The sequence below is a fragment of the Lampris incognitus genome, chromosome 20 (genome assembly GCF_029633865.1).
Source record: "Lampris incognitus isolate fLamInc1 chromosome 20, fLamInc1.hap2, whole genome shotgun sequence".
NCBI classification, from domain to species: Eukaryota; Metazoa; Chordata; class Actinopteri; order Lampriformes; family Lampridae; genus Lampris; species Lampris incognitus.
Genome location: NC_079230.1, coordinates 34172426 through 34185644, shown reverse-complemented (window position 1 = coordinate 34185644; position 13219 = coordinate 34172426). Strand labels below are relative to the sequence as shown.

Below are 13219 nucleotides of genomic sequence, written 5' to 3'. Positions count from 1 at the left end.
TCGGAGCACAGGAGAGCCACACATATCAATAGCTCCGTTAGCGACGAGCGTTGGTAAACATCAGATCACAAAGAGCCACGCATATCAATAGCTCTGATACGACTCCAAAGAGGATAAATTCTGAATCTCATCAGCAGCCAGTCAGACTAGCTTGGTCTAGTCAGAAAGGTACGAACTGAGGAAGCCTCTTGGATGAGAGGCGAAACGTCTTCACGGATATATAACAAGTCCAGTTGCACTTGATTCAACTCCTTTGGATAACCATGACCTGGGTGAATGAGAACATTCAGAGACATTCATTCATTAATGAACCAAACTGGACAAGCTGCCTCATTTCACAGGATAAGTACTAGAAGCAGTACTATCAGACTTTACAACTCCTCCCTCAGACTCAGACTGTCGGACACGCTGAGTTCATGGTCAGTGGACTGGTGCTGTTGGGTTTTGTTTGTGCTGCTTGTTGTGTGCTGCAGTAGTGCAGTATAGATAGGGTGTTATGGGCACCATGCTTGTTGATATATTTTGTTCTTATTTCTATTTCTTATTTTATCTTTATTTCTGTTTGTTTCTGTTTTATTTTCTTGTATCTTGTTACTTTTTAGTTATTAGAGGGTGAGTGTCTGTAATAGAACCCAGTTTCCCCTCGGGGATGAATAAAGTATTCTGATTCTGATTAGCCACAGCTGGTGGTTAGTCAGAATCACACAGCCACAATGATGCCTTGGTCGTTCTAGTGTTAATGGACCAAACTGGACAAGCTGCTTCATTTCACAGGATACAGTGCATCCGGAAAGTATTCACACCCCTTCACTTTCCCCACATTTTGTTATGTTACAGCCTTATTCCAAAATGGATTAAATTCATTTTTTTCTCATCAATCTAAACACAATACCCCATAATAACAAAGTGAAAAAGGTTTTCTAGAAATTTTCGCAAATTTATTAAAAATAAAAAACTGAAATATCGCATGTACATAAGTATTCACACCCTTTGCTATGACACTCAAAATTGAGCTCAGGTTCATCCTGTTTCCACTGATCATCTTTGAGATGTTTCTACATCTTGATTGGAGTCCACCTGTAGTAAATTCAATTGATCGGACATGATTTGGAAAGGCACACACCTGTCTATATAAGGTCCCACTGTTGACAGTGCATGTCAGAGCAGAAACCAAGCCATGAAGTCAAAGGAATTGTCTGTGGACCTCCAAGACAGGATTGTATCGAGGCACAGATCTGGGGAAGGGTACAAAAAAACTTCTACAGCTTTGAAGGTCCCAAAGAGCACAGTGGTCTACATCATTCGTAAATGGAAGAAGTTTGGATCCACCAGGACTCTTCCTAGAGCTGGTCGCCCCGCCAAACTGAGCAATCGGGGGAGAAGGGCCTTGGTCAGGGAGGTGACCAAGAACCCGATGGTCACTCTGACAGAGCTCCAGCGTTCCTCTGTGGAGATGGGAGAACCTTCCAGAAGGACAACCATCTCTGCAGCACTCCACCAATCAGGCCTTTATGGTAGAGTGGCCAGACGGAAGCCTCTGCTCAGTAAAAGGCACATGACAGCCCGCTTGGAGTTTGCCAGAAAGCACCTAAAGGACTCTCAGACCATGAGAAACAAGATTCTCTGGTCTGATGAAACCAAGATTGAACTCTTTGGCCTGAATGCCAAACGTCACGTCTGGGGGAAACCAGGCACCTCTCATCACCTTGCTAATACCATGCCTACAGTGAAGCATGATGGTGGCAGCGTCATGCTGTGGGGATGTTTTTCAGCGGCAGGAACTGGGAGACTAGTCAGGATCGAGGGAAAGATGAATGGAGCAAAGTACAGAGAGATCCTTGATGAAAACCTGCTCCAGAGCGCTCAGGACCTCAGACTGGGGCGAAGGTTTACCTTTCAACACGACAACGACCCTAAGCACACAGCCAAGACAACGAAGGAGTGGCTTCGGGACAAGTCTGTGAATGTCCTTGAGTGGCCCAGCCAGAGCCCAGACTTGAACCCCATTGAACATCTCTGGAGAGACCTGAAAATAGCTGTGCAGCGACGCTCCCCATCTAACCTTACAGAGCTCGAGAGGATCTGCAGAGGAGAATGGGAGAAATACCCCAAATATAGGTGTGCCAAGCTTGTAGCTTCATACCCAAGAAGACTTGAGGCTGTAATCGCTGCTAAGGGTGCCTCAACCAAGTACTGAGTAAAGGGTGTGAATACTTATGTACATGCAATATTTCAGTTTTTTATTTTTAATAAATTTGCAAAATTTTCTACAAAACCTTTTTCACTTTGTCATTATGGGGTATTGTATGTAGATTGATGAGAGAAAAAAAGGAATTTAATCCATTTTGGAATAAGGCTGTAACATAACAAAATGTGGGGAAAGTGAAGGGGTGTGAATACTTTCCGGATGCACTGTAAGTATTAGAAGCAGTACTATAAACCACAGTGTGGGAAGATGGCGGTGCGCACTCACATTTGCAGCGGCTTCATCCAGTACTGACTATGCAGTGTCTTTGTCCATGTCTGCGTATTCGTCTTAAGTTTGTATCATTGTGTGAAGTTTTCATTTTGAGCTTCGATTTTTTTGTTTTTGTCTTCATGACTGGGAGAGCTGGTGTTGGATCAGCTGAGAGGGCTTGGTCTGCTGCGTCCTGTGGACAGCCGTGCTCAGAGCTGTCCCTGAGAGGAAACACCGAGGTGGCCAGGCGGCAGCCTCACCTAGTGTCGACTGTGCAGTGGTTTTGTCTGCGTCTGCGTTTGTGTCATTGTGTGTAATGCGGGGGAGGTGTGTCGAAGGTGTCTGGCTGGGAGAGCTGGCGCTGAATCGGCTGAGGGAGGTTGGTCTGCTGCGTCTTGTGGGCCCAAGAACCATGGCCTTGCCTGGAGCAGCGCCCGAGAAGGAAGCACCGAGGGCAGTCTGAGAGGATGCGGAAGCGAGGCAAGCTAAGCTAACTGCTAGCCCATGCAGACCAGCAGTTCTGACAGTCATCCTGGCTGGCGTTCATTATCCGGACAGCGGAATTTGTGGACTGTGTTGCACTGAACAGACTGTGTTGTTAACTGTTTGTGTTTTGTTTTTATTTGTTTTTTTGCTTTGTTTTCTGTTTTTGGTGGTGTTTTTGGAAATTTGAACATGTTTTCATCTTTTGTGTTACACTGCCATGGGCTGGGTGAAACAAAATTTTGTTTCTTTTGTGTCAAATATGTGATAGAAATGACAGTAAACTGTTCTTGATTCTTGATTCTTGACTGAGGTGGTGTAGTCGAGGTTGTGGTAGTAGAATATTAACGCTCTGAATGACACTGAATATTGTTCAGCTACCGTAAACACTAAACCACAATATAACTCAGCAGCTGCTCAAGAGAAGGTAGTGAATTTAGGGTCCATACCTGGGACTCCAGGATGGGGTACTGCCTTATATGGGGGGACACAAGCATCTGCTGGTTTCAGGTGGTTCGTAGTGTGGACATTTGGAGGGTCAGAGTTGCTCAGGTTGCGGGGCTCAGTGGAGGACACGAGGAGCATCTGAGAGGGGGAGGAAGAGAGAGGGGAGATGGTAATAACTGGACTGAAAGAAAAGGTAGTCATGCAATGAGCCTTACTGTTTATTGTCTTGTAGTAATGGTAATCCAAGACTGAGTTAGGAGATGAAGACAATGAGATGATCAAAATCCCCCAAAATTACTTTTCTCACTTTCAAAGGATGGGTGTGCAAAGCAACTCGCCATTAAAACGCTACAGCTCTCTCCTGTTTGTCTTGAAGTAGGTAAGCTAACAGTATTTCAGGATTAGAGTTTAAAACCCTTTTATTAAAGCATGCATCACGTTTTCCAGAACTGTACAATTCTGGGATTTGTGGTTGTGTCTAAATTCCATTTTAAACCCAGATGCTATAATACCATCCAATTCTTCCAAAACACTGTGCCAGTAGTATTCCAGTTATTCCAGTATTTCCATTTGTTGTATTTTTTTCCTGGTCAAGATCAGATTTTTTTTAGTGCTCTTGAAATAAATTGATTTTTCTCAGCAATGTGGCCTAATTTAGCTGCTGTATTATGCAGAAAAAGATTATTCGGTTGGTTCCAGTCTGTGGCGGTATCTCTACCAGGACCCGAGTAAGTTCCTTCTGGTCATGCAGGTAATAGCAGAAGAACACTTGAAGACTGTGACGTCTGTCGGTCACAGCTGAGCCCTCAGCAGCGCTCTACCAGGTTCTCCGACACAAACACAATGATGTGCTCAAAACGCCCAGCAGCAAGTTATTTTGTGGGGAAAAAGAAAGTAAGAGGGTACCATCTACAGTTGATGCCCACAGCAGCTGTCTACCCCACCTCTACTCTTCTGGTCAGACTCCGTCAATGTTATTCGCTTCATCACTTGTGAAAGAGCAACGCTGCTGATGCTGCAACGCTTCAACTATACAGGCTTTCAGCTTCCTCAAACAAACTCACAAAGCTGAGCGACGGCGAGCGGTGTCATGTTTCTTGCTATCAGTGCAGTACTTGTGTTGTTGCAGTACTACACATAGCCATGACAGCCGACGCTACTAGACTGTAACTTTAAACACACCAGACATGAACAAAAATGAAAACATCGAGACGCTCTGCAGACTGCCCATATACAGGAGAGAACAGCGCCATCTGCTGCCCCCCCCCTCACTGCTGTGTTGTCCTATGACTGCATGTGTGATTTAGACTTGGGACAACAGCGTCCTCACACCCTCTGGCACAACTGCTACTACTACTACTGCTACTGTTACTACTGCTTCTACTACTACTAGTGCTACTACTACTGCTACTGCTGCTACTGCTACTGCTACGGTTACTACTGCTACTACTACTACTGCTACTGTTACTACTGCTTCTACTACTACTACTACTACTACTACTACTACTACTGCTATTACTACTACTACTACTTCCACTACTGCTACTACTACTACTACTACTGCTACTACTACTGCTACTACTGCTACTGCTACTGCTACTACTACTACGCTATTACTACTACTACTACTACTACTGCTACTACTGCTACTGCTACTACTAGTAGTACTACTACTACTACGTTTGGCTGTTCCTGTTTGGGGTCGCCACAGCGGATCATCCGTTTCCATTTCTTCCTGTCCTCTGTATCTTCCTCTGTCACACCAGCCACCTGCATGTCCTCCCTCACCACATCCATAAACCTCCTCTTTGGCCTTCCTCTTCGCCTCTTCCCTGGCAGCTCCATATTCAGCATCCTTCTCCCAATATACCCAGCATCTGTCCTCCACACATGTCCAAACCATCTCAATCTTGTCCCTCAGAGGGACCCTGAGCAGTCCCTCTGATACAGCAGTAGTAGCAGATAGGTAAAGGCATCTCTCAAAGGGGTCTTGATTTTGGAGGTTGACGTAGCTTCTTATAGTGACACCCTTCCTCCTAATTGTGAATGAGGGTGAGAAGGTGATGAGAACCACTAAGGTAACCCCAGACTTTTAAAGCCTGTTTAATGTGATCTCATGCCCCATCTTTGGAATACATAGTTTTGGGTAAAATATTTGCCCGGTGGTGTCAGGTCAAGATCACCTCCAGTGTGTTCCAGCGTATGGTGCAACTTAAAAAGGGGTTACTGGATGGTGTGGGTGGGTCCTCCTGCTTCTTTAAAGGAGACTGCACAGTCCAGAAATGCCAGCCAGTTTATCTCAAACCTCCAATTTTTGTAAAAGCGATGGTACTATCCACTGGATTGATCTGTTCTGTGAACCAACCTCTCAGGATCTGATCTTCACCATGTATCACCCATCTGAACCAACGGCATGGGGCTTTCCCCGGTACGTGCCCAGCACTGTCACTCCTAGCACCGTCACTCCACCTCCAGCATGTACAAATGAGCTACTCCAGAGGGGACTGGTGAACCCATTGGCCAGCTGTGTTGCTATGAGGTGTTTACACCTGGCAGGAGCACGCAGCTGGGGTGACCCCAGCACAAGTGCACAGCTCCAGGTAGGTCAGTTCACACCTGGCATGAGCACGCAGCTAGGGTGACCCCAGCACAAGAGCACAGCTCCAGGTAGGTCAGTTCACACCTGGCATGAGCAGGCAGCTGGGGTGACCCCAGCACAAGTGCACAGCCCCAGGTAGGTCAGTTCACACCTGGCATGAGCACGCAGCTGGGGTGACCCCAGCACAAGTGCACAGCTCCAGGTAGGTCAGTTCACACCTGGCATGAGCATGTAGCTGGGGTGACCCCAGCACAAGTGCACAGCCCCAGGTAGGTCAGTTCACACCTGGCATGAGCAGGCAGCTAGGGTGACCCCAGCACAAGTGCACAGCTCCAGGTAGGTCAGTTCACACCTGGCATGAGCAGGCAGCTAGGGTGACCCCAGCACAAGTGCACAGCTCCAGGTAGGTCAGTTCACACCTGGCATGAGCATGTAGCTGGGGTGACCCCAGCACAAGTGCACGGCTCCAGGTAGGTCAGTTCACACCTGGCATGAGCAGGCAGCTAGGGTGACCCCAGCACAAGTGCACAGCCCCAGGTAGGTCAGTTCACACCTGGCATGAGCAGGCAGCTAGGGTGACCCCAGCACAAGTGCACAGCTCCAGGTAGGTCAGTTCACACCTGGCATGAGCAGGCAGCTAGGGTGACCCCAGCACAAGTGCACAGCCCCAGGTAGGTCAGTTCACACCTGGCATGAGCAGGCAGCTAGGGTGACCCCAGCACAAGTGCACAGCCCCAGGTAGGTCAGTTCACACCTGGCTTGAGCAGGCAGCTAGGGTGACCCCAGCACAAGTGCACAGCCCCAGGTAGGTGAGTTCACACCTGGCATGAGCAGGCAGCTAGGGTGACCCCAGCACAAGTGCACAGTTCCAGGTAGGTCAGTTCACACCTGGCATTACAATGCGTCTCCACATGCGTCTTGAGTGACTACCTGTCATCTGATCTACCTTCCCGCTCTATATGCAAATGAACCACACACCCCTGCCTCACCATGGCAGGGGTGTGTGGTTCAGCCCAGGCTGCAAGTGGACAGGGGAGGTGGCTCACCAGAGAGCAGCGCAGTGGCGCGTGCGAGCGAATGACTGAACGGCATCATTAAATAAAGCCTGTGTTCATCACCTACAACCACGTCAGCCGTCATCTTGACCCTGCGAGGAAAGAGCAGTCGAAGCAACGGGCACTTAACAAAGACCTTCCTGCTCAGTCGAGCCTCATTTCCATGTGCCGCCACTTAATGCGACGTGTTTCACATGTGTGCGCTCTTAATTTCATCATTCTACCAGCTTGTGTTTTCACACAACATCTGAAGAGCTCTTAAAGAAATAAAATAAATCCCCCCGGTCCCGACGGCACTTCTTTTATTTCCACTGAATTGTGTTAAATAAATCCCCCCGGTCCCGACAACACTTCTTTCATTTCCACTGAGTTGTGTTGTGAAGCACACCGGGTTTTTAAAGAGTGCTGTGTAAATACACAATCTGATGATGATGACGCAGTCTTTCTGACGCAAGACCCGAGCTGATGTACTGCATCTACCACACAGCCTCTCGTGGGCATAGGAAGCCTATGAGAGACGGGCCTGTAGGCATGGACGCACAACCCCCCCCCCCCCGCACAGCAGGTACACAATTTAGTTACTGTGCAGCCAACAGCACAATAACTAAAAGCACCTGTACCTCAGCAGGACTTACAGCGCACAATTATTTACAGCACACATACACATAATTTACAGCAGCACACATACACACAATTTACTACAGCACACATACACACAATTTACAGCACACATACACACAATTAACAGCGCACACACATGGTCTGTAACGCCGTGTGTTTGGACCCAATTGCAGAGACGAGGCAGAGGCAGTTGTTACATACTAAGGCCCTTTACTGGACTCCGGAAAACACAATAACCAAAAACCACTGCCAAACAGGGCAGGCAAAAATGCAAACACGAATTAACATAAAATACTATACACAGGAAACACTCGCTCACACAGAGGAGGCAGGCGAGGGTTCAGGACACACGGGCATCCGCAGACCGACGCTAAGCCTCCCCAAGACTCGACCACGTATGTCTGCAAAGCACCCGGTCAAATAGTCCCCAGCACAGGTGCACCTCATCACAGGCCAACCAGGACGTAGGTGCCACTCCTACTGGCCGACAGGGAGAGGTCCCACCTGTTGGCTGCTGACCCTCTGGCCAGTGATCGTGCCACGGTCTTGTTTTCAGTTCTTAGAGCGCGAGTGTCTGTAACAGAACTGAATTTCCCCTCAGGGATAACCAAAGCTTGTTCCCTGTTTCTCAGGGGTCACCACAGTGGATTTTGTAGTATTTTATAGATATCTGGCAGTCCTCCCATGATTGTGGGTAAACAGTCTCACATCACTTCAATGTCATGGATACAGCAAATACACATCACACCACATGGAGACAAATCATCTGAAGAGGCACATTAACTGATGAATTATGAGCACCAGGCTCCGACTGTGACACCTTCCCAGCTGCACTGAGAGCTGTCCACAGCTGCACTGAGAGCTCCACAGCTGCACTGAGAGCTCCACAGCTGCACTGAGAGCTGTCCACAGCTGCACTGAGAGCTGTCCACAGCAGTACTGAGAGCTGTCCACAGCAGTACTGAGAGCTGTCTACAGCTGCACTGAGAGCTGTCCACAGCTGCACTGAGAGCTGTCCACAGCTGCACTGAGAGCTCCAAAGCTGCACTGAGAGCTGTACTGAGAGCTGTCCACAGCTGTACTGAGAGCTGTCCACAGCTACACTGAGAGCTCCAAAGCTGCACTGAGAGCTGTACTGAGAGCTCCACAGCTGCACTGAGAAATGTACTGAGAGCTGTCCACAGCTGTACTGAGAGCTGTACTGAGAGCTGTCCACAGCTGTACTGAGAGCTGTCCTGAGAGCTGTCCAGTTGTCCTGAGAGCTGTCCACAGCTGCACTGAGAGCTGTCCAGAGCTGTACTGAGAGCTGTCCTGAGAGCTGTCCAGTTGTCCTGAGAGCTGTCCACAGCTGCACTGAGAGCTGTCCACAGCTGTCCTGAGAGCTGTCCAGAGCTGTACTGAGAGCTGTCCACAGCTGTCCTGAGAGCTGTGCAAAGCTGCACTGAGAGCTGTCCACAGCTGCACTGAGAGCTGTCCACAGCTGTACTGAGAGCTCCACAGCTGCACTGAGAAATGTACTGAGAGCTGTCCACAGCTGTACTGAGAGCTGTCCTGAGAGCTGTCCAGTTGTCCTGAGAGCTGTCCACAGCTGCACTGAGAGCTGTCCACAGCTGTACTGAGAGCTGTCCTGAGAGCTGTCCACAGCTGCACTGAGAGCTGTCCACAGCGGTACTGAGAGCTGTCCACAGCTGTCCTGAGAGCTGTCCACAGCTGTCCTGAGAGCTGTCCACAGCGGTACTGAGAGCTGTCCACAGCTGTCCAGAGAGATGTTCACAGGTGTACTGAGACCTGTCCCCTTGTGACGGGGTCACAAAGACAAATGTTAATGCCAGGTGTAAACAGCCTCTATCTGTATTACCACCCTTAAATCTGAAATACGTCCTACTTTTCGACTCAAACCACCCTCTGGAACACAAACTGAGCGTCATCAGAACTCTGCAACACGGAGCTGACAATGTGCCCAGCAGCACTCAGGCCCAATGGGAAGAACACAAACACCTGAGGGGAGCTTTAAAAACCTGCGGCTACCCCAGTTGGACCTTTGTGAAAACTGCAACACGTTCCAGAAAGACCAACCAGGTGAGCAACGAGGAGAAAAGGAACTGAAGGAACACCACAGTCATCCCATATGTTTCTGGGGTCTCCGAGAATCTCAGGAGAATTTTTAACAAACACCGCATCCTGGTATACTTCAAACCCAGCAACACACTCCGACAAAGACTGGTTCATCCCAAAGACCATGTACCACACACCCGGAAAAGCAATCTGGTGTATGCTGTACAATGCAATGAGGATTGCACTGACCTACACATAGGAGAAACCAAACAACCACTACACAAACGGATGGCCCAACACAGAAGGCCAAACTCCTCAGGACAAGACTTAGCAGTCTATCTACACCTAAAGGAGAAGACACACTCCTTCCAGGACAGCAACGTACACATTTTGGACAGAGAAGATAGATGGTTTGAAAGAGGGGTGAAGGAAGCCATCTATGCAAAACTGGAAAAACCATCCCTCAACAGAGGAGGAGGTCTGCAACACCACCTATCTCCCACTTACAATGCCGTCCTTTCATCTCTACCCAGGAGACTCAAGAAGCCTAGCCTCCAAGAACAACAGTCAGTCACTAACGGCTCCAAACGACTCATGACCACTGAACAATGAGGTCGAAAGTAACCCCCCCAACGACTGTCGCTGCTAAACAAATGCAAATCAACAGCTCCGATAACGACGGGCACTGCTGGACATCGGTACACAAAAGAGCCACTCATATCTATGGCTCTGTTAGCGACGGGCGTTGGTAAACATCGGGACACAAAGAGCCATGGACATCTATAGGTCTGACAACGACTCCTAGAGGATAAATACTGAGTCTCATCAGCAGCCAGTCAGACTAGCTTGGTCTAGTCAGAAAGGCACGAACTGAGGAAGCCTCTTGGATGAGAGGCGAAACGTCTTCATGGATATTTACCAAGTCCAGCTGCACTTGATTCAACTCCTTTGGATAACCATGACCTGGATGAATGAGAACATTCACAGACAGCCTCTATCTGTATTTCCACCTTTACATCTGAAATACGGGGTATAAAAGTATATATCTAGCAGGACACACACTTCATGTTAACGCCAGGTGTAAACAGCCTCTATCTGTATTACCACCTTTACATCTGAAATACGGGGTACGTATAAAAGTGTATATCTAGCAGGGTGCAGACTTCGGGGCTGAGCTCTGTTCTGCTGCTCAGGGTTTGGTGGACAGGTCTCCAGTTTTACGGCTACCCTTCAGATGAGTGGTCTTACTCCTTTCTGACACCACACAGAAGTTCTCTCTTTAGCAGGCCAGCTACAAAATGTTTAAAGGCAGGGATTTTATCACATCACTGCACAACTTTCCAGCTCTGCCAGACGAGCCAAAGAAAAAGACACGAGTTCCAGCAACAATGTCGGTATGATGGTTTTGCGGTTGTCGTGTCAGCCTGTACTGTCATGCGGCGGGCACACATACCTGGAAGAAGGCAGCAGACATGGGTTCCTCCAGTGCCCCAGCCACAGCAGAAGCCATGTCCACCCACACTTCAATGGACTTCTTGGCCTGTCTTTCCTGCCTTCTCTGCCTCACCACTTGTTGCGTTACCGAATTAAACAGTTTTTTCTGAAGAGCTTCCACCAGTAAGCGGATCTGTAGATACACACGGAAGAGAGAGAGTATGTTATCCTAGAGGCATATGGAGACGCTGCACACCAGTAGGGTGTAGTAGAGTAAGGAGACGGTGCAGACCACTAGGGTGTAGTATAGTAGGGTGTAGTATAGTAGGGTGTAGTACAGTAAGGAGACGGTGCAGACCAGTAGGGTGTAGTACACTACGGTGCAGTATAGTAGGGTGTAGTACAGTAAGGAGACGGTGCAGACCAGTAGGGTGTAGTACAGTAGGGTGTAGTGTAGTACAGTAAGGAGACGGTGCAGACCAGTAGGGTGTAGTACAGTAGGGTGTAGTATAATAGGGTGTAGTACAGTAAGGAGACGGTGCAAACCAGTAGGGTGTAGTACACTACGGTGTAGTATAGTAGGGTGTAGTACAGTAAGGAGACGGTGCAGACCAGTAGGGTGTAGTACAGTAGGGTGTAGTACAGTAGGGAGACGGTGCAGACCAGTAGGGTGTACTACAGTAGGGTGTAGTGTAGTACAGTAAGGAGACGGAGCAGACCAGTAGGGTGTAGTACAGTAAGGAGATGGTGCAGACCAGTAGGGTGTAGTACAGTAGGGTGTAGTACAGTAGGTCCATGTTTACACAAAAAGTTCAATTATCTTCACACAGCAAAGGCTGAACAACCTTCTTCAGATAAACAGAACGGGGAATTAAGGTGTGTGTTAGATAACACACACACACACACGTAAATATATATATATATATACATATGTATGTATGTATGAATATATATATATATACGTATGTATGTATGTATGAATATATATATATACGTATGTATGTATGTATGTATGTATGAATATATATATATATATATATACGTATGTATGTATGTATGTATATATGTGTGTATATGTGTATATATATATACGTATGTATGTATGTATATATGTGTGTATATGTGTATATGTATGTATGTCTGTATAGTAACGACCACGGATGTGTAGACTCGCTAGCCTGGACTAACGGGTCCGGGACCTACTCCAATGCTGTACCTCTGAGATGGACCGCGTGGCAACAGCGTTTTTCAGGAAACCATAGTCGACGTCGCCTTTGCAGGTCTTCCTCAGCCTCTTCAGGGCAGCCAGGAGGTTTCTCTGCTCGCTGCGTTTCCAGCTGCACACCAGTTTCCCGGCTCTCCGTCGCCATCCGTTCTCCTCGCATTTCCGGTGTCCATAGCGGTCTGGTTTGGATCTCGCGCGAGGGGGAGGCTTCATGTTGCTGCGACCCCGAGGTGCCAATCAACCCCGGCTTTGGTCAAACCCACGTCCCCGTGGATGTCGCGTTCGGCGCTGCGCTTTACGCCAAGCGGCGCATTGACCACAGCTGGCGCGCTATACGCTCGGAGGCGGCTCTCGTGCCACCGCAACGGCGAACCGCGTTTACACCCGGAAGAAAAACATCACGAGGCCACGGCAGGAAGGAGCGCGCGGAACCGCCCACTTTTCATCAGCCCGCGCTCCGGAAGTAATGGGCTCATTCATTTCCTCCATAGACGGGTCAGAGTTGCTTTTTGGTTTCGTTTTGTTGTGGTTTTTTGAAATTGAGAAATGTTTTCTTAACATTTCAATTTGACGAAAAGTAGACCAGCGAGAGGACCCGAGTGATTAGTTCCATGCCAGAAATGTACAAACAGAATGCAACAAGATCAAATAAACAAAACGACAACAAACAACAACAACAACATATGGACCCACACAAGAGGTTTCCTTAATCGGGTGTTGTAGTATCTTGACTACATGAAACAAGCACACACACAGGATCTCCTCACTACTGCTATACTGATGAACCTGCGGGAGCACAACACAGCACAGCCATCTCGGCACGTATTCTTTTTTATTTTTCT

At 48.2% G+C, this 13219-nt stretch overlaps 1 protein-coding gene across 1 annotated transcript in view; it reads right to left on the bottom strand.

Moving 5' to 3' along the window:
• snapc2 (small nuclear RNA activating complex, polypeptide 2) overlaps positions 1 to 12751 on the bottom strand; it is a 37135-nt gene extending 24384 nt beyond the window's left edge. The window contains exons 1-3 of the mRNA XM_056300586.1: positions 12369 to 12751; positions 11172 to 11345; positions 3391 to 3526 (exon numbers count right to left, since the gene is read on the bottom strand). Of these exons, the coding sequence (XP_056156561.1) occupies positions 3391 to 3526; positions 11172 to 11345; positions 12369 to 12590 (532 nt within the window). The 5' untranslated portion in view covers positions 12591 to 12751. The remainder of the gene's footprint in view (positions 1 to 3390; positions 3527 to 11171; positions 11346 to 12368) is intronic.
• Positions 12752 to 13219: the final 468 nt, after the last annotated feature.